Source organism: Narcine bancroftii, chromosome 7, assembly GCF_036971445.1.
Source record: "Narcine bancroftii isolate sNarBan1 chromosome 7, sNarBan1.hap1, whole genome shotgun sequence".
Classification (NCBI taxonomy): Eukaryota; Metazoa; Chordata; class Chondrichthyes; order Torpediniformes; family Narcinidae; genus Narcine; species Narcine bancroftii.
The window spans coordinates 7,309,068-7,330,301 of NC_091475.1; the positions used below are offsets into that span (position 1 = coordinate 7,309,068).

The 21,234-nt window shown below is 45.6% G+C and overlaps 2 protein-coding genes across 4 annotated transcripts in view; both read left to right on the forward strand.

The window, feature by feature from the left end:
* Positions 1 to 902, forward strand: part of chd1l (chromodomain helicase DNA binding protein 1-like) — a 71,893-nt gene extending 70,991 nt beyond the window's left edge. For all 3 annotated transcript variants that reach the window (XM_069888729.1, XM_069888730.1, XM_069888731.1), the window contains one exon: positions 653 to 902. In XM_069888729.1, the coding sequence (XP_069744830.1) occupies positions 653 to 784 (132 nt within the window). In that variant the 3' untranslated portion in view covers positions 785 to 902. The remainder of the gene's footprint in view (positions 1 to 652) is intronic.
* A 5,685-nt stretch (positions 903 to 6,587) lies between these two features.
* Positions 6,588 to 21,234, forward strand: part of traf3ip2l (TRAF3 interacting protein 2-like) — a 43,789-nt gene continuing 29,142 nt past the window's right edge. The window contains exon 1 of the mRNA XM_069888733.1: positions 6,588 to 6,741. Within this exon, the coding sequence (XP_069744834.1) occupies positions 6,716 to 6,741 (26 nt within the window). The 5' untranslated portion in view covers positions 6,588 to 6,715. The remainder of the gene's footprint in view (positions 6,742 to 21,234) is intronic.

Consider the following 21,234-nt stretch of genomic DNA (forward strand, 5'->3'; position numbering starts at 1 on the left):
TGCAGGTCAGGCAGTACCAATGGAGACTGATGTACTGACTGGCTGCCATGCTTGTATCAGGGTGTAACAGACTTTTTTTCCTGGGCACCTGAATTCCCATTGCCATTAGACTCAGCAACCTGGCTGTTGGTGGTTCTGAGCTGAGAGGCCAGATTCTCCTAGTCTTGGCCCCCTCAGCTTTATAGCACACATGGTTAGCCTGCCTACAGCATCCCCATTCATTGAGTTGGGTTAGCGGGCTTTAGCATAAGGGTAAGTAAATGCAAGTATATGTTTACCTCATTTTAATTAATGGGAGTATTTTTAATCATGGCATGTTGTATGTGGTTTAAAAAATACTGTAATTTTTAAAAAATCCTTAAAATTTTGAAATTGTTTGAATGTATATAAATCATTTGGAAATGGTGGAGGAGGCCATATGACAGCATGAGATGCTGGAATATTGTCGGGCTTCGTTTGTGCCACTCGCATATACAGTACTCCTGTTTCTGAAATGGCCTTTCAACAGTCAACCTGAGGTGCTAAACCTGGAGTCACATGGCTGGGCATCCTGGAAAAAATTAATGCAAGGCATGGGGTCAGGCCCAGTCGATTCTGGCTCATTGAGTGACAGTGCAACATAATCTCAAACAACATTGTGTTTTGACTCTAGGAATTACAAAGCTGTCTACAGGAGAATCCCACAGCAGTCGCGGTCCAAATGCAATGGCTGAAAGTTTGTTTCTCAAAGCAGCAGAAGGTTGACACATTTTTGTATGAAATAAAGCTTCCTGATTCCTCGTGAAGTCCACACAAGGCTCTGATCACTGCTAAACACACAACGCAAATATGGGACAAGAACAAATATGCAATCTATAGAGACCCTTGTCTGCTTTATTTTATTAAAGAATTGTGAACATTTACTTACATTGTTTCTTTTAAATTCTTTGGTATTTTGAAAATGAAATATTCATATTCCACATTTTGTTGGAGTTTATTTTTATATTCAAATTGAAAAACTTATGTTGTACCTTCCCCAATCATATTGGATGTTCCCCAACCAGAAGCCTTGGATGAATCAGAGAATTTGCAACCTGCTGAGGGCGAGCTCAAGTGCATTTAAGGCCAAGGATCCAGATCTCTACAAGAAGTCCAGGTATGACCTGAAACAAAATGGCAATTCCAAAGGTAGCTAGAGACAGATACACGCCAGCTATGGCATGGAGTGCAGGCTATTACAGCCTACAAAGTGAGGGCGAAAACTATTAATGGCTGAGATGTTTCACCACCTGATGAGCTGAACACCTTCTATGAACCAAACAGTGGTTACGAGAATCTCTGCAAAGGTTGAGGACCCTGTGTTATCTGTCACTAAAGCCGATGTCAGAACCTCATTCATGAGGGTGAACCCTCGCAAGGCATCAGGCCTTGATGGCATACCAGGCAGGGTACTGAAAATCTGTGCCAACCAACTAACCAGAGTGTTCAGAGACATTTTCAACCTCTCATTGCTGCAGTCCAAGATTCCCCCCTGTTTCAAAAGGGCATCAATCATCCTGGTGCCGAAGAAGAGTAGTGCGAGCTGCCTCAACGACTATTACCCAGTAGCTCTAACATCTACAGTAATGAGTTGCTTTGAGAGGTTGTTCATAGCCAGAATTAACACATACCCAATGGGTCTGGACCCATTGCAATTCGCCTATCGTCTACCATCACAATTGATCCACATCAGACGGAACATCGCTGGCTCCACTCAGCTCTGGATCATTTCAAAAAACAGAAACTCATACATACGATTGCTCTTCATCGACTGCAGCTCAGCCTTCAACACCATTATTATTCCTTTAGTGCTGGTCAACAAGCTCTAAACCTGGGGCCTCTGCAACTGGATCCTTGTCTTCCTCATCAGAAGACCACAGTCAGTGCAAATTGGAAACAACATCTCCTCCTCACTGATTATCAATGCAGGTGCACCTCAAGGATGAATATTTAGCCCACTGCTCTGCTCACGATACACCCACGACTGTGTGGCCAGGCACAATTCCAATGCTATCTACAAATTTGCCAATGATACGATGGTTGTCGGCAGAATCACAAACCGCAATGAGGAAGCGTCCAGGAGGGAGATAGTTCAGTTCATTGAGTGGTGTCACACCAACAACCTTGCACTCAACGTTAGCAAAACCAAGAAGATGATCGTGGACTTCAGGAGGAAGTCAGGAAAACACCATCCAGTCATCATCGAGAGCTCAGTCGTGGAGAGGTTCAAGAACTTCAAATTCCTGGGTGTCAACATCTCTGAGTATCTGTCCTGGAGCTTCCATGTCGAAGCAATCATGAAGAAGGCTCACCAATGGCTATACTTTGTGAGGTGTTTGAGGAGATATGGTACGTTACTGAAGACGTTCGAAAGCTTCTATAGGTATACCATGGAGAGTATTTTGGTGGGTGGCTTCACTGTCTGGTACAGAGCTGTCAACACGCAGGACAAGAAAAAAAACTTCAGAGGGTCGTTTACACGGCCTGCGACATCACAGACACAAGACTTTACTCCATCAAGGACATCTACAAGAGGTGATGTCTTAAGAAAGCAGCCTCTATCCTCAAGGACCTCCACCACCCAGGCCACACCCTCTTAACTCTGCCACCATCAGGGAAAAAGGTACAGGAGCCTAAAGACGAGCAGTCAGTGGCACAAGGACAGCTTCTTCCCCGTTGCCATCAGATTCCTGAATAATCAATGAACCAAAGACACTGCCTGACATTGACTTTTCATGCACTATATTTATTTACTTTTGTAAGATGTTTTATATGAATGTTTACACTGTCATGCTCCCGCCAAACATCAAATTTATTGTCATGAATACATTCTGATTTGAATGTAATTTAATTTGTGAGTCAATACAGTTAGGAAATTGGGTTCCGTGGAAGGTATTGGGATTGAAGTTATGATGCGTAAGTATCAAAGGATGTTGCCCGAGTAATGAACATGACGACAGGAGCACACAGTGTGATTCTCACAGTTCCAGCCCTCTGTTCAGTTCTGATCTATGATGCTCTGTTTTGAGTTTGCTCATTCTCCCTGTGGCTGTGTGGGTATTCCCCTAATCCTCCTCTTTTTCTCCCACATCCCAAAGATGCATAGGTTAGTAGGTAATTGGCAACTATAAATTACCCTTAGTGTTTTGGTGAGGGGTAGAATATCACGGGAGTTGAAAATAAAATGGGATTAGTGCACAGTTATTGTAAGTAGGTGTTTGATGCAGAATGAGTGAGCCAAAAGGCCTGTTTCCATATCTAAGGAGAAAGTGACCAGTGTGGTATCTACAGAAATAATTGGGGCAAGTTGCATGAAAGATAAGATCAAGAAAAGAAAGGAAACTACCTTTTTAAATTTGTTTGTTTTTCGTAATAATTTCATTCAAAAATGCAGGATAGCTTTGGTGAGCATTTCACCGGAAGATTTGTTTCCTATTCCAATTACAAACAACTGTTGGCAGGAATCTAGAGGACAGTGCAAAATCGAGGGCTGAAGGGCCTGTCCTGTAATGTTCTATGAAACAAGTCAGTAAAAGGACCGGAAAAGTCTCATTGAAGATTGAAATCATGGGCGATGAGAGATTGTATAAAAGCAGAGGAAATGGAAGGCCAAGTTCTAAGTAAGAAAGTATGACGTGGACATGGCAGATGATAGATCATTGGTTGAATGGCTTACTTTTGTTCCTGTATCTTATGGCCTCATTTCTGAAATGTAAGGGCAAGACAGACAGGTTTAAAGCAGAAGGGGTGAATGTATTTTTATAGGAAGAATGTGGTGAGATTACTGATTGTCAATTTTAAGAGGTATGTGAACACAAATCTTTGAATTGTGCAGTATTCAGAGGACAAAAGCACCAATATTGTTTCATTCATATCAAGGTTCAATGTTCTTTTTATTCTCACATAAGAATGTAAAATACATGATATACTTCAACTTTTGTCTGCTGTAAGGCAAAGAATCGCCATGAGCATTGCCTGCTCACACATTAAATTCCTAACAACTTGATCACAATACACCTCCAATCCCTATACACATCCATCCCTTCCCCCCCCCCCCCCCCCCCCCCCCCCCCGTACCGACGGCTTCAAAGCCCTGCTTTTCTTGCTTGACAACAGACCATACCAATGCCCCTCTGCCTCTACCCTCCTCTGGATGGCAGAACTTGGCCTCCCCCTCAATAACTTCTCCTTTAACTCAAAGGGGTAGGAATGGGTCCTAGCAATGCCCACCTTTTTGTTGGCTGTGTGGAGCAATCCATGCTATAAGCCTACACTTGATCAATGACTGCTTTGATGCTGCTTCATCCACCCATGAGGAGCTTGTTGATGGCATCCACTTTGCTGCCAACTTCCACCCTGACCTCAAACTTCACTTGGTCCACACCTGGCGACACTCTCCCCTTTCTCGATCTCTCCGTCTCCATCTCAGGAGACAAATGCTTGATGGATATTTTCTACACACCCACCAACTCCCACAGCTACATCGATTACACCTCTTCACACCTTGTTCATATGTAAGGATTCCATTCCTTTCTCGCAATTCCTCCCTCTCCATGATGTATCTTCTCCCAGGATGAGATTATTTGAGATGTACTCCTTCAAAAAATGTGGCTTCCGCTCTACTACCATCAACTCAGCCATCACACTTTTCCTCCATTAACCGCACATCTGCCCTGGCCCCCAATGCACAACAAGGGCAGGATTTCCCTTGTCCCCACCAGATTCTGAATCCAACATATCAAATTCTCTGCCATTTTCACCACCTTCTCTGTGGTCCCACCACCAGAGGCATCTTCGCGCAGCCTTCTGCCTGCGGGGACTGCGGTAGGTGCTACACTTGGTTCACAACTCCTACCTCACAACTGTTTGAGACCCGAAACAGTCCAAGTGAAGCAACACTTCACGTGTGAATCAGCAGGGGTCATCTTCTGAATCCGGTGGTCTCCTCTACATGAGAGAGACTGGACGCAGACTGGGAGATTGCTTTGTTCATCACCTTTCTCTGTCTGCTGCATTAGCGAGGATCTCCAAGTGGTAACCCATTTCAATTCCCCGGCCCACACCAATGTGTCTGGCCGTGGTCACGTGCACTGCTGGTCTGAGGCCGACCGCAAATTGGAGAGCATCTCGGCACTCTCCAACTGAATGGCATTAATATCAATTTCTTCCGTTTCCATTAGTTCCCCTCCTCCATCTCTAGGTATCTCTCTCTCCCTCTCTCTTTCCCTTTCTCTGAATTCACAGAGCTAACCCCTCCTCCCTGATCCTTTCCTCTCCTACCCACCTATCAACATGCAAATATGTCCTTCTCTGTCTGTTGTCCCTGTCCTTTTTATTCAGGTGTCTGCCTCCTTTTTCCTGTACCTCGAACAAGGGCTCAGGCCTGAAACAATAGCCTCTTTTAAACGGCAGTACCTGGATAGCCCTCCTGGGACCTGGGTGCAATTACTGGGGCAAGGGTGCGCACCTTTCAAATTACAAGGGGATTGAATTGCAATTGAAGAGGGGATCCCGCCCCCGCAATGATGCGTCACGTCCTCACTGGAAGTACTGCTGGATGTTGGCTGCCCGGTGATGCATGCACGCAAGCGCCGAAGTCACCGGAATAAGCGGGTTGGCTGTTTTCCTTTTCAAACCGCCCGTGGACGTGACCTAGGTAAGCTTAACTGGGTTCCCTGATCTCCTCTGAGGTAAGGTCAGGGACCCGGTTGGATTCCAGCGGGGTTGACCAGGTTGGACCCTTTCTAACTGGGGCCCTAACCGGGCAAGTTGCCCCCGCTAACCCCATTTTACAAGGCAATTTGAAAGGGCCTCATTATCTTTACCGGCTCTGGTCGCTGCTGGGTTTTGCAGCGACTGCAGACTTCAGTGGAGGTGAAGGTGTCACTGCACTTTGTCATCGAGTTTTTTTTAAACAAGACTTTGGCAACTATCACGTGAAATTCTGGAAACAGAACGGAAGCTGATTAACTGGTTGTGCAGGGAGAGAGTGGAGGGGGGAAAATTATGGTGGGGGGGAGGAAAATTATGGGGAAGGGAGAAAAAATATGGGGGGAGGAACATTGGGGGAGGGAGGAAAATTATGGGGGGAGGAAAATTATTGGGGGAGGGAGGAAAATTATGGGGGGGGAGTAAAATTATGGGGGGAGGAACATTGGGGGAGGGAGGAAAATTATGGGGAGGGAGGAAAATTATGGGGGGAGGAACATTGGGGGAGGGAGGAAAATTATGGGGGGAGGAAAATTATTGGGGGAGGGAGGAAAATTATGGGGGGGGAGTAAAATTATGGGGGGAGGAACATTGGGGGAGGGAGGAAAATTATGGGGAGGGAGGAAAATTATGGGGGGAGGAACATTGGGGGAGGGAGGAAAATTATGGGGGGAGGAAAATTATTGGGGGAGGGAGGAAAATTATGGGGGGAGGGAAGAAAATTCTGGGGGAGGGAGGGAAATTCTGGGGGAGGGAGGGAAATTCGGGGGGGGGGTGGAGAAGACTGGGGGTTGGATTGAAAGGGGCGACGAGACGCTGCCTGCTGAGTCCCGGCCAATGAAGCGGGTGGCCCGGCCTCGCTGACCCGCCCCTTGTGCCAGGAGCAGGTAGCAGCGGGGACCTCAGCGCTTGTGCGAGCGAATCGCGGAGAGGATCGCGAAAGGACGGGGCGAACTTCTGGACGGCGAATTTGGGGCGGGGGGGGGACATGAATAGCACCGCAAGGCACTTGAGGTGAGGCGAGACGCGACAGTCCCTGAAAGGTTATTTTTGTATCCCTTGTTCCTCTGGCTACAAAGTTTCAGCGCTGCGTCTTCCGGGCGCGCATCAGGGATCCAGGGCGTTTCATGCGGGGGCGAGTTTCCACCGCGTCTGAGCTCACCTGCTGGGGCCAGGATTTACAATGAAACACCGGGCTGGGGCTTCCTGGTCATTGCAGCTTCAGCATCCATCCCCACCCCCATCCCATTCCCATCCCCACCCCCATCCCATTCCCATCCCCACCCCCATCCCATTCCCATCCCCACCCCCATCCCATTCCCATCCCCACCCCATCCCATCCCCATCCCCATCCCCACCCCCACCCCATCCCATCCCCACCCCCATCCCATCCCCACCCCCACCCCATCCCCATCCCCATCCCCATCCCCACCCCATCCCCATCCCCACCCCACCCCCACCCCCATCCCATCCCATCCCCACCCCCACCCTATTCCCATCCCCACCCCATCCCACCCCCATCTCCACCCCCATCTCCACCCCCATCCCATCCCCATCCCATCGCCATCCCATCCCCACCCCCATCCCATCCCCACCCCATCCCATCCCCACCCCCATCCCACCCCCACCCCCATCCCATCCCATCCTACCCCCACCCCCACCCCATCCCATCCCCACCCCATCCCCATCCCCACCCCACCCCCATCCCCACCCCACCCCCACTCCACCCCCATCCCCACCCCACCCCCACCCCATCCAATCGCACCCCCATCCAGCATGCTCCTTAAATCGGGATGGCCACTGGCAAAGTATTGCGGGGCGCCCAGCAGCTTGGCGTGACCACTCGCCTCAGCCCAGGTGAGCACAGTTTCATTGTCCCCTGGTGCCCCAAACCCTGATGGCCAAGGGAGCGTTGAAAGCACCTCCCTGATAGAGTAGATGGGCTTTCAAAATACTTGGGGCTTGGATGAACCCTCAGCATAGGATTTAAATTGTAACCCAGGCTCTCAACCTTCTACTTTCCACTCACGTCCCACTTTAAGCCATCCCTTACTCAGCCCAGCACCGGTGACATAGGGGGCTCTGTGGTGAGGGTGATGTTTCTTTTAAATCATAAAAAAGAAACCTTGGGTTCTTTTGGGATTAACAATATTTTATGAACAAGTCACAACCTTGTGGTGCAGCCATTTTCTTCATCTAACTCAGGGATTCTCCACCTTTTTCCCCTCACATCCCACTTTAAGTAATCCCTAGGCCATGGGTGCTCTGTGATGAGTCAGGGATTGTTTAAGGTGGAAGGAAAAAGTTTGAAAACCATGGTTTTAATTGTCCCTAATTGACTCGTTATGTGCACGGTTTCATACCTCCAAAGGAAATGGGCCAATGACAATGTTTTCTCAAGTAAAATATTTCTGTAACAATTGGGTCTCGATCAGTGATTCTCAACCTTCCCTTCCCACTCACAAACCACCTTAAGCAATTCCTTACTCATCACAGAGCCCGGATGGGATAGGAAATACTTAAAGTGGGATGTGAGTGGAAAGAGGTTGAGAACCACTGATCTATCCTGAACTGCAACATTTATCTCTGATTCCTTCTATTGGTCAGGAGTATCACTAGTACTCGAGCACCACATCCCCTTTCCTTATAATGTTCAATCCAGCAATGTGACGCTATTACAGTATTTGTTTCAGTTTACAGTTAAACACAACATAAACTCAAACATCAGCAGTGCAAACTTTTATGTGTGTAGTTCTTTTTCTTTTAGAGATTAACCCTGTCAGGTGCTTCGCGTGTGGATTGTTTCAACACAGGTGCTTGTGTTGGCTCCGCTGGTTCACTACTGACATCTCAATGAGATTTTTCTTGATTATGGCTATTAATAGCTTATGGTCTGTCTCTGCCACGAATGTCGGTAGACCATAAGCAAAACCGGAATTTCTCGAGTCCATAGACCAGGCCTAGACACTCTTTCTTTATCTATGCAAATTGATGTTCATATTGATGTTCATTGTCCTTGATGCATATTCATCTGGCCTCCAATCTTCTCCCACACCCTGGAGTAGTATGGCACCTATGCCTTTTGAAGTGTCCGTAGATATTTTTGTCCTTCTGGCTGGGTCAAAGGCACTGGTTCTGTAGTTAAAATGGTCTTCAGTCCATCCCCACTCTTCCTCATGGTTGTCTGTCCACTTGACGGACAACGTTGTTTTGGAAGACAGGTTTAGTTTGAATTTACCAATGAAATTGATCATTCCCAGCACTCTCAATATACCTTTTTTGTCAGTGGGTCTGAGCATCTCTTTCACATTGCTCTTGTCTGGCAACTTATCTCCCAGAAAGGTGATTTCCTTCTCACCAAACTGACATTTTTCTTTGTTTAACTTTAATCCGTATATCTGGGAGTCTTGTAGCACTTTGAGCCTCTCCTTGTGTTGCTCCTGTGTGGATTCCCATGGGATCATGACATGTATATACACACGTATCACATTTATGCCTTCTGTGATGTGCTCTATTGTCCTGTGGAACATTTCAGGGCTAATGGAATTCCAAAAGGCGTTCTCAGACAGGAGTATTGGCCAAATGGTGTTTTAAAGTACAGTATTTTGTGCTATCTTCGTGCAGTTTTAATTGCCAAAAGCCCTGGGATTCATCCAATTTGGTGAAAAATTTTTATTACTTGTGATTTCATCCCTGGTTGGAATCTGATCAGGTTCCCTCTTTATAATGGCATTCAAGTCTTTTGGGTCCATGCACATGTGTAGGTCAACGTTCTTTTTGACACACACCATTGAATTTACCCATTCTGTAGGCTCCTCCATTTTCTTTATGACCGCTAGTGATGTCATTTGGTTGAGTTCCTGATTGAGCTTGTATTTTAATGGCGCTGGAACCCGCCTTGGGGCATGCACTACTGGCTGTACATCCTCCATTAACTCTAATAGGTGAATGGTGGAACACCAAACCCTTTGAACATGTCTGGAAATTGATCCAGTATTTCCTCTAGGTTGTTCTGTGTATCACTGCTGTTAATGCGGTACACCCTTTTGACTAGGCTTAAGTTTTCATATGGTTTGTCACCAAGCAGTGAGTCATGTCCATGTGGGACTTCTGCAAACATGAGGTGCTGCTTTTTATCTTTAACTTTCACCTTTAGTCTACATCTACCTTTCGTGTCAATTTACCTTTCGGCCAGTTGTAGGCCTTAAGCTGAACAGAATTTGAAATGGATGTTTGGCTTTATCTTTTTTGTCTTGTTATTGCATTCACAGATCAGCCCCTGTGTCCAGCTTGAAAGGAATATCTGCTCCATTTCCTTGCAATGACACAGTCCACTTGTCCTGCTCAACTCTGGTCACGCTTGGCTGTTCAGTGTCTGTTGGTTTAAAATCTTCCCGCGCTACCGTGCCAACAAAGAGTGCATCACTAGGGCAGTTTCTCTAAAGTGTTCCACGCTTTCACTTTTGTCTTGTTTCTCTCTGGGAAAAAGATTGCTTTGTCTAGTGATTCTGCCCTTTGCACTTATTACAGACTTTTCCATGAGCTGGCATTGTTTTGGTGCATGCTCAGTGCCACGTAATTTATAATTGAATGTCTCTCCATCTTTTTGTTATTTCCTATGTCTCGTTCTCTGCAATGTGTGTGTCCAGACACTATGACTATGGCCATGCCTTCAGTTTCACTGGCTTTTGCACTCTCATTGAAATTTTTCACGAGGTGCAGAGCTAGTTCACTGCGTGGCACATCTTCACAGCTCCAGCTAAAGTAAGCTCTGTCGTTCGTAGCAACCTCTCTTTCACTTTCTTGTCAATAGTTCCAGACACATTTTGATCACGGATCGTTGAATCTTGCAGCAATCCAAGATTGCATGTTTTTCTTTTAGCTTCAGGTCCGTTAAGAAAGTATTGAAGCTCTCTGCTGCGTGCACACGTGAAACATGTAGCTCTTGAAAGTTTCATTTTTCTTTGGTGAACAGTGTTCATCAAACAGCTTGATAACCTTGTGGAACTTGCCTTGGTCATCTGCTTCGGCAAAAACAAATGTGTTGAAAACTTATTGTGCTGGAGGTCCTGCCACGGTAAGTAGCAGTGCAATCTTCCGTGCATCCGGTTTGCTATCGAGTGCAATGGTGTGTAGAGAGAGCATGGATTGTTTTTTGAACAATCACCACTCGTGGTCGACATTCTCAGTCCAAATCACAGCGTTGGGGCCTTCACACTTTCCATGTTTTTTTTTGGGTGATACTGATTAATACACATGCCTGGTACCATGTGATGTTTTTTTTTAAGTACAGGCAGCACTAAAAAGAGTTCCGTTACTTAGGTCAGTCTTTAATTCAAATTTATTTAGGTCGGAACAGGGACACATAGTCCTTATTTAGTGTTACAAACTGTGCGTAACAAGCAGTAATAGGCAATGAACCAGACAGTGTTTAATTTTAAAACACTAATTTTATTTCTAATTATTAAACTACAGTCTTAACTTTTAAAGTATCCTTAAATCCTTAACACTAAATCTGTTGTGTGTGTGTTTTGTGTGTGTGTGTGTGTGTGTGTGTGTGTGTTTTGTGTGTGTGTGTGTGTGTGTGTGGATGAGAGAGAGATATACCAAAATCATTACAGTCCAGGGTTAAATTCAGAAAGTTACTTCAAAGATGCCCAGAATTAATGTGGAACTGATGGGAAGGCTTGAGTTGTGGCTGCTACAGATACTCGAACTGGGCAACTGCCACGAAGCTTCCAAAATACTGTCTCTCCAAGTTACTTCACTGTTGGTCACAATCAAAATGAATCACTTTGCTTCCCAAAGAGACCCTCCTGGCACAGGTCAATCCACCGAAAAGGCCCACTCATTCCCAGAACATGCTTTGCTCTGAATTCCACAAAAAGTGGCTGGTCACAAGAGCTGCTTCAAAAAGCTGCTTTCTCTCCAGCCGTCAGAATGGTTCTCCCCTGCAAAATCACCATGTCTTTGCAAATATATCGAATCTGGAACAGACTGTGACAAACCTCCCCTCAGTTCTTCCAATGTATCGAATTATCGCTCGGCTGTGACTTGTGATGGTGTGAAATGTTAACTGTGACCATTCAGTTCCTCCTGTCTATACTATCCCTTACAGAGATAATCCCATTTTACTAAAACGAGAGCTCGTAGTAACCATATAACCATATAACCACTTATAGCACAGAAGAGACCAGTTCGGCCCTACTAGTCCATGCCGTAACAAATCCCCACCCTCCTAGTCCCACTGACCAGTGCCCGGTCCATACCCCTCCAGTCCTCTCCTATCCATGTAACTATCTAGTCTTTCCTTAAATGTAACCAATGATCCCGCCTCGACCACGTCTGTCAGAAGCTCATTCCACATCCCCACCACCCTTTGCGTAAAGAAATTTCCCCTCATGTTCCCCTTATAATTTTCCCCATTCAATCTTAAACCATGCCCTCTAGTTTGAATCTCCCCCACTCTTAATTGAAAAAGCCTATCCACGTTTACTCTGTCTGTCCCTTTTAAAATCTTAAACACCTCTATCAAGTCCCCTCTCAATCTTCTACGCTCCAGAGAAAAAAGCCCCAGTCTGCACAACCTTTCCCTGTAACTTAAACCTTGAAATCCTGTCAACATTCTCGTGAACCTTCTCTGCACTCACTCTATTTTGTTTATATCTTTCCGATAATTTGGTGACCAAAACTGTACACAGTACTCCAAATTTGGCCTCACCAATGCCTTGTACAATTTCATCATAACCTCCCTACTCTTGAATTCAATACTCCGATTTATGAAGGCCAACATTCCAAATGCCTTCTTCACCACACCATCTACCTGAGTATCAGCCTTGAGGGTACTATTTACCATAACTCCTAAATCCCTTTGTTGCTCTGCACATCTCAATAGCCTACCAGTTAATGCATATGACCTATTTAGATTTGCCTTTCCAAAATGTAACACCTCACACTTATCTGTATTAAATTCCATCAGCCATTTCTCAGCCCACACCTCCACCCTTCCTAAATCACATTTTAATCTACGGTAATCTTCCTCACTGTCCACAACACAACCAATCTTTGTATCATCCGCAAACTTGCTTATCCAATTCTCCACCCCTACTTCCAGATCGTTAATATATATAACAAACAATAGTGGACCGAGGACCGATCCCTGAGGAACTCCACTAGTCACTGGCCTCCAATTGGACAAACAGTTTTCTACCACTACTCTCTGACATCTCCCATCCAACCATTGCTGAATCCATTTCACTACCTCCTCATTTATACCTAATTCCTCCACCTTTTTTCCTAACCTCCTGTGGGGAACTTTGTCAAAAGCTTTACTAAAGTCTAAATAGACAACATCCACAGCTTTCCCTTCATCAACCTTTTTTGTAACCCCCTCGAAAAACTCAATCAGCTTTGTCAAGCATGATCTACCCCTGACAAAACCATGCGGATTACTCCCTATCAATCCCTGTACCTCCAAATAATTGTAAATACCATCCCTCAGAACACTTTCCATCAACTTGCCCACCACAGATGTCAGACTCACGGGCCTATAATTCCCAGGTTTACATTTAGACCCTTTCTTAAACAGCGGAACCACATGCACCACCCTCCAATCCTTTGGCACTACCCCCGTGGCCAGTGACATCCTAAATATCTCTGTTAATGGCCCCACTATCTGTCCACTAGCCTCCCTGAGTGTCCTTGGGAATATTTTGTCCGGTCCCGGAGATTTATCCACCTTTATCTTTTTCAACACAGCCATCACTAGCTCCTCGGTTATCTTTATATGCTTCATTACCTCCCCACTATTTTTCTTTACCTCAACTGGTTCAATATTTTTTTCCCTAGTGAATACCGAGGCAAAGAAATCATTCAAAATTTCCCCCATTTCCTCTGACTTCTCACTCAGCTTACCTTCGCTATCTACAAGGGGTCCAATTTTATCCCTCACTAATCTTTTACTTTTAATGTACCTATAGAAACCCTTTGGATTTATTTTTACTCTGTCTGCCAAAGCCTCTTCGTGCCTTTTTTTGGCCTTTCTAATTTCTTTCTTAAGATTCCTTCTACACTCCTTGTAGTCCTCCTTCAAACTCTCAGCTCCCTGCTCTTTATATCTCTTGTACACCTCCCTTTTTCTCCTAACCAAATTTCCAATATTCCTCGAAAACCAAGCCTCCCTATGACTTCCAGCCTTTCCTTTGATCCTCACTGGGACATAACTACTCTGTACCCTCAAAATTTCTTTTTTGAATATCCTCCATTTCTCATTTACACCCTCACCTGAAAATATCCTGTCCCACTCAATACTCCCCAAATCCCTTCTTATTCCTTCGAAATTTGCTCTTCTCCAATCCAGAACCTCAACTTTAGGCCCCTCCTTGCTCCTCCCTAAAACTACCTTAAAACTAACAGAATTATGATCACTAGACCCAATTGGATCTCCAACATTAATGTCCGCTACCTGACCTAGCTCGTTCCCTAACAGGAGATCCAGTATTACACTGTCCCGAGTGTAATAGTGTCAACATTAAAACATCTTGAACATAATAATGCAGAACATAATAAAAATATAGATGACCACACAATAATAAAAGTAACTACTTAAAAGTTAACTCAGGAGAAAATGGTGGAGAGGTGGCTACAGTACAGGAACTGCACAGCCTTCCTGCATCTTTGCTCCTTCTGATCCGCACCTGGCTCCTTTGATAGCTTCTTCTTCTTCCCCCCCCCCCCCACCCCCCCCTTCGGTGGCGCCTTGCCTGTCCTCTGATTTGGTCAGGCCGTGTGCGGCGTAGCCTGACAGCTGCATTGTGATGGCGCATGCTGCTGCTACTTCCCCCCCCCATCCCTTTGTGAGATCGGTGTGGGGGGAGGTGGCGGGCTGTTGGGGGGTGTGGGGCAGCAGGACCAGTGCAGGGACTGTTGGTGACGCATTACTAATAAAATGTAACAATTTTTGGTCATTGCTCTTAGAATGATGGCACAACCACGCTCAAACCGGACGTTGATGCCATTCTACTTCCGGTTGGCTTGTCAGTTCATAATTATGAATTGTTAATCAGACATTTTTAACCTGGGGACTGCCTGCAATAAAGAAGCTTGGGTTCTTTTGGTTTTAACAATGTTTTATTAACAACCCACAACCTCATGGTGCTGCCATTTTCTTCATCTAACCCAAACTGCAATATTCACCTCTGTCTCCCTCTAGTGGTCAGGAGTATCAATAGCACTCTATCACCACAGTTAGTGAAAGGTTACTTAAGTTGTGGTGAGGGGGGGAGGTTGAGAATGACTGGAGTCTAAGTCGTGATCTTAATTGGCTGGTATTTATGAAGCCTGTTTTTAAATATTAGTCAGTTATATGGGCCTGGTGATCATGTTACCCTTCGTCAATGTCATTGTAAAATTGTTTTCCATATATTTGTTGATGACATCCACACACAATAGAGTGTGTGTACAACAATCACGATGGGATGGACTTCACTTATTAAGAAGTCCAAAAACTTGTCTTCAGTTTACCAGCAAGTCCACTCCTTGGGTCTGCCTGATGCTGAACAAGACTATTCACCATATTGGATCATACTTGAATCTGAAGACCAGTGTCAAACCACACCTAATTGTGGCCTTGCCATACTCTGTAATCTGAAGGAGGATGGTCCTCAGAAATGTATTCCTCTCATTTTCGACCTGATTTTTCCGAATTCAGTCACGAAGGGCTGCGGAAGCTAGATTATCCACATAATTCCCTTCCGAAACTTCTCTTTTAGCCTTCTACTGTTGTGTAGTTTTGCATAAAATGTGGGCTTGATGAGACATGCCCTAGAAGCACATCAGGTTTTGCTGCAGTTAGGACGTCACGTGGGTTCTAGTTCAGTGTATTTTGCAACCCTTCTGAATGTTGCCATTGCTACCAAATGTGAACACAAATATCATAGTTTAAAAAAAAATGAGAGTCTCGCAGCGAGTGATTTGTCATTGCTCGAGCTTAATTAAGGATGGGCATCAAAGTGCTTGTGTTGCCAGGAATATCTGATTCTCGGAAGTGGTGTTTCTATGAAAACTAAATTCATTGTTCTCCATTCAAAAGAAGAACATCATAAACCTTGCGCAACTGGAATGATTTGCAGTGAAGAGCTCTTTGAAATTGTAGTCTCTGTTAAAATATGGGAAACCATCTGTGCACAGCAAGTTTCCACCTGTGGAATGTGATAGTGACTAGATATTCTGGTTTGGAAACTTTAAGTCTGAGACAAATAGAACAACGGGATAATTTACTGAGACAAATAGAACAACGGGATAATTTACCCACTCTTCGAAATGATTCTGGGGATGCTCTATCCAAGAGAAAAGATGGTCTTTCCATCTTGTAAAAGATGCTGGAGTAACTCGGCAGGCCAAAATGTACTTTACAGAGCAAAAATAATGGCACATTGCCAACATTCTGGGCTTGAGGCCTTGCATTTCATCTGAGAGTCCTTTCAGTCTTGTGAAGAGTTCTGACTTGAAATGTCGACTCTTTTTCTCCCCCACTGATGTTTGATTCACTGAGTTTCTCCAGCAGATAATTAAAAAAAAATCTTTGGTAGTGCAGGGCTAGTTGAGGGCTGCCCTGAAGTGTTAGCTTGTGAGCTTAAGAGAGTTGAGTGGAAATTCAAGGTCAGCTTCTAGTTTATTGCCATCGGCCTGTCTACAGACAAACAAAACAATGTTTCTCTGGACCACGGTGCATTCACAATACATAAATCACATAGCACAAAAAAACAAAATATAGTTTTCATAGGTTAATAAAATGTAAATCGTAGTAACCTCAGCGGTGACCTCATTAGCCTGCGAGAGAAGGCTGTGAGCCATTTGGATAGTCCTAGCCCTGATGCTCTTGTACTTCCTTCCAGATGAAAGTCAGTGAGAGAGATTGATGATAGGAGTCTGCAAGAATACATTAGGCCCTCTGTACATAACATTCAAGGTAAATCCCATAAATAGGGGAAGGGAGAGCCCAATGATCATCTCAGTTTCTGACAATCCTCTGTAGGGTCTTGCGGTCCGATGCCTAAATCTTCCATGTCTCACAGTGATGCAACCAGACAGGGCGCACTCAGTTGTGCACCTGTAGCAAGTTATCAGAACCAGGTCAGGGAGCCTTGCACACCACATCCTCCTTACCACTGGTGCTGTGCCTTTCTGACTAATAAGGAGGTGGTGCGGGTCCATGCTAGATCACGCATGGTGTTCACGTGAAAGAACTCTGTACTCCTCACTCTCTCCCTGCCTGAGCCATTGATGTGAAATGGAGAGTGGTTGACCAACACCCTCTCAATGTCCAGATTTGCAGTTCTAAAAATTGCTGTACTGATTAATGCTTTCAAAAAAATTGCCTTTTTAGAAAATTGATTCTTTTGAACATAAATGGAAATGGACATTTTTAAATTGCATGGAGGGTACGGTAAAAGAAATGGAAATTCTACCAAAATGCATTCAATCCAGGGAGGCCAGAAACTACAGATGCTGGAATCTGGAGCAAAACCTCAACTGCTGGAAGAACTCTGCAGGTTGAGCTAGTGCGCGCCGGTCTCTGGACTGCTTCTCAACCAGCCCGCTCAGATTATTGTCATCACACCATCTGACGTGCCTCTCGATCTCCTCTCTGTATGCCGACTCATCGTTGTTACTGACGAGACTGGGGTATCTTCAGCAAGTTTGATGTTTTTTTTTGGTTTGAGCTAGATCTGCCAGAACAGTCATGGATTAGCATCATGAACAACAGTAGCTGAGCACACAGCCCTGGGGGAACCAGAGCTCAACATGATGGAGTTTGAAATATTTCTGCCAATTCTGACTAACTTGGATCTTTCCATTTGTGTTTTTTTTAAAAAAAAGAGTGCACAATCCAGTTGCAGAGAGGGGTGTTGAGTCTCAATGAGGACAGGTTGTCCACTTAGCCTTTGAGGGACGATCATGTGAAATGCTGAAGTGAACGTGATGAGCAGCAACATGGGGCATCGTTCCCAAAATGGGACGGGGTGGAGTGGAGGGCCAAAGCTATGGCATCGTTTGAATTGGTGGAAAAACTGAAAAGGGTCAGTTGTAGCTGGAAGGCAGGTTTGTCTTCATCAGAACAGTGCTTTTGCGGAATGGATGAGGTGATAACACTGGACAAGGAAGATTTTACTTCCTGAACACTTTTAGGTGTATTTTATGGATTTTGTGCAGCTGATCACATTTAAGATTTTCCTATCACCTACTAATTTTTAGATATAGCCTATTTTTCTGATTTCCTGTCATATTTAAAGTCGACTTCAAGCATACAAAACCATAAATTGCAACATGTCATTGAAAATTCATTTTCTGCACTCGCCCTTGGGCGTCTTCCCTGCTGATCTTGGTGCAGTCAGAGACAAACAGGGTGAAAGGTTTCACTAGGTCATGGCAACTGGAGCCCATCGGTGCCGGCCGACTATTGTTGGGCCCTGACACGAGAGACATTGGATGCTGAGTCCAAATGAGCGACAAAACATTTTTAGGTCAGTTGAACTAACGCAAGGTGCCAGCATCATTATGCGATTAAACATGTTAAATTCAATAAAAGTTATTGTTTCTCCAACTTCCTACATGATATGGCAGATCTGAAATTTGTGTTCAGTTTGAAGTTGAATATTGTCCTCAATTTTTTTCTCAGCAATAAAAACATTTGTTGGGGGGTGGGGGGGGAGAATGTTGTCCAGTATAATCTGTTATCCCATTGTTTGAATTTAATGTAATTTTTGGAAGTGATTTATGACAAAAGAGTAGAATTATGTCTTGTCCTTTTTTTTCCCTGAAGGAATTTGTATGTAATTGACATCCTGTGGCGGTACGCCATTAGGCAGGCGAACCTGCCCCGCTTGTCACGCACGCGGCGGGGCAGCCGGCCAAAATGGCATCATTGGGGGTTTCCTCCCGACCTTGGCACCGGGCTCAGAAGCCCGTGCTTGGCGACCCACGTGACGCCCCGGTGACGTCGGGGCCCCCCAGCGCGGTTCTCAGCCAGGTCCGGTCTGGGAGTATAAGACTCAACCCGACTGCTTGTGCGATCCTTCAGTTAGCAGTGAGCCGCCGCTACGGTTGGTGACCCCGACAGGTTCAAATGTCTTTGAACCCAACATGAACAACCCTTCGATCAACGCTATAGCCATCAAGTTTCCTGACTTCTGGGTTCAGGAGCCAGAGACCTGGTTCAGCCACGCAGAGGCTCAGTTTCACCTCCACCAGATTACATCGGATTCAAGCAAGTTCTAGCATGTGGTTGCCGCCCTGGACCAGGCCACTGCCAAATGAGTGCTGCATCCAGCCGCGGAAGATAAGTACAGGACCATCAAACGGGTGCTCACTGGCTCCCTCGGCCTCTCCAGGTGCCAGCTTGCCGCTCGGATGCTGTGCCTCGATGCCTTGGGGGACAGAACTCCAATCGAGTTGATGGATGAGATGCATGCGCTCATGGGCGATCACACCAACTGCCCACTCTTCGAGCGCATCTTCCTCGACCATCTGCCTGAAGACATCCGGCCGTTGCTGTCCCAGGAGAGCTTCGTTGACCCTAGAAAGGTCGTTCAAAAGGCTCAGGAGCTATGGCTTGAACGATTCCCGGAGGGCTCAGCAGTCCAGCAGGTTACGAGTCATGGGCATGACCATGCTGAGCCTTCCTCTAGCACTGCGGTGGAACACCCGGCCCCTGCAGGGGCCTCAAAGGGCATAACCAGAAGCAAACCATCCACCTCAGGGTCTCTGCTTCTTCCACTAGTGCTGGGGAAACAAGCAGGGCTGGCCACTGTTAATGGCTGAGGTGGCTGGCCAACAACACAGCCTTCTCTACCTGCAGGATTCAGTCAGCGGCCGACGCTTCCTCGTCGACACCGGGGTCCAGATCAGCATAATTCCGGCCACAGCCATCGAGTCCCGGAACCAGCCTCGAGGATCTTCCCTCCATGCAGCCAATTCGACGGAGATCCGAACGTATGGAGACAAGACTATCCACTTCCAGATTGGCCAGCGGAAGTTCTCGTGGAGGTTCACCGTTTCGTCCCTCCCAACCGCCATCCTGTGGGTCGACTTCCTCTTTGCCCATGGACTCCTGGTTGACATTCGAGGTAGGCATCTGGTAGATGCCTGTACCTTCCAATCTGTTCGCCTCAACGCCTCCCGCACAGAGCAGCCACAGATGACCATGGTCAGCACGCCCAAGGGTGATGATGGACAGCTTCCTAGAGTAGAAGAATCGAAGATGAGGGGACGTAACTATAAAGGTGAGGGGAAAGGACGTATGGAGATGCGTCGTCATTCAGAGAGTGGTGGGCATATGAACTGAGTTGCCAGACAAGTGGGAGAGACTCTTAAATAAAGTATTTCTTTGAGGAAGAAACTTCCTCGAAGAAACACTTCAGTTAACTATGTGGATAGTAGAGATTTGGAGGGGTCTGACTAATCTGGAGGGCAAGGGTGATCTGGGTCGGTGGGTCAACTTCTGTGCAGTAAGACTTTAAAATGGAATAAGGACAAATAATAAAATCTTAACTTGAAATATGCCTTTTTACTCAAGCTCAGCAGCCTCCTCTAGTCAAAGGTTGAGTAGTGAGATGTGAATTGCATCAAGTTGCTCAGTTCAATACATTAATGCCTGTTCTCCAATGTGTTTACTGCATGTGTGTTGCAGCTTACAAAATCAAAATGCAGAACCACTGGCCACAGCAAACTTTGATCTGGTTCTTTATTTAAGGTCAATGATCTTTCATTTCTCATCATGGATGCTTTCTACTGGCTGAGCATTTTTTTAATGCAGATTTCTGATGTCTGCAAAATTTTATTTTAAAGGTAAGTGAACTTAAAATCGATGGGGAATGCTGTAGTGTTCTGGATTGCATCTTGGCTGGGATCCATCTGAAGAAAACTAAAGGTAGTGGCCCAGATATTAGAACGTATCGGCAATAGTGCAGACCGTTCGGCCCACGATGTGGGTACAGCCTATATTATAATTGGCGGCAGGTTTGGTTTGCTTTAACTGTCCTTGCCCAAAACAATGCTGCTAAGCTCTGGAAAAACTGAATGTATAATTGTTGGAACAGCATTGATGAATTTGCACACCAAAAGACAAGAATTGCAGTAAAACTCTAATCTTGCTTTGATTATTTGGAGATTCCATTGGTTCAGAATCTGGCTAATTGAGTAGTGTTTTCCCTGTAAATTCACACAAGTGCTGGAGAAACTCAGCAGGTCCTGCAGCATCCACAGGAGGTGAAGATCTCTAACCAATGTTACAGGCCTGAGCCTTTCGGTATACCACGATGAAGGGCTCAAACCTGAAGCGTTGGTTATATACTTTTGCCTCCAATGGACGCTGCTGAGTTTCTCCAGCAATTTTGTGTATTTACAACAGTCAGTGGTCTGCAGACTTTGTTTCACTAATGTTTTATGTGCTTCCTTTAAGTTTCTCTGCCATGATTTCCTGCACTCAACTGTAAACTTGCCCTTTCA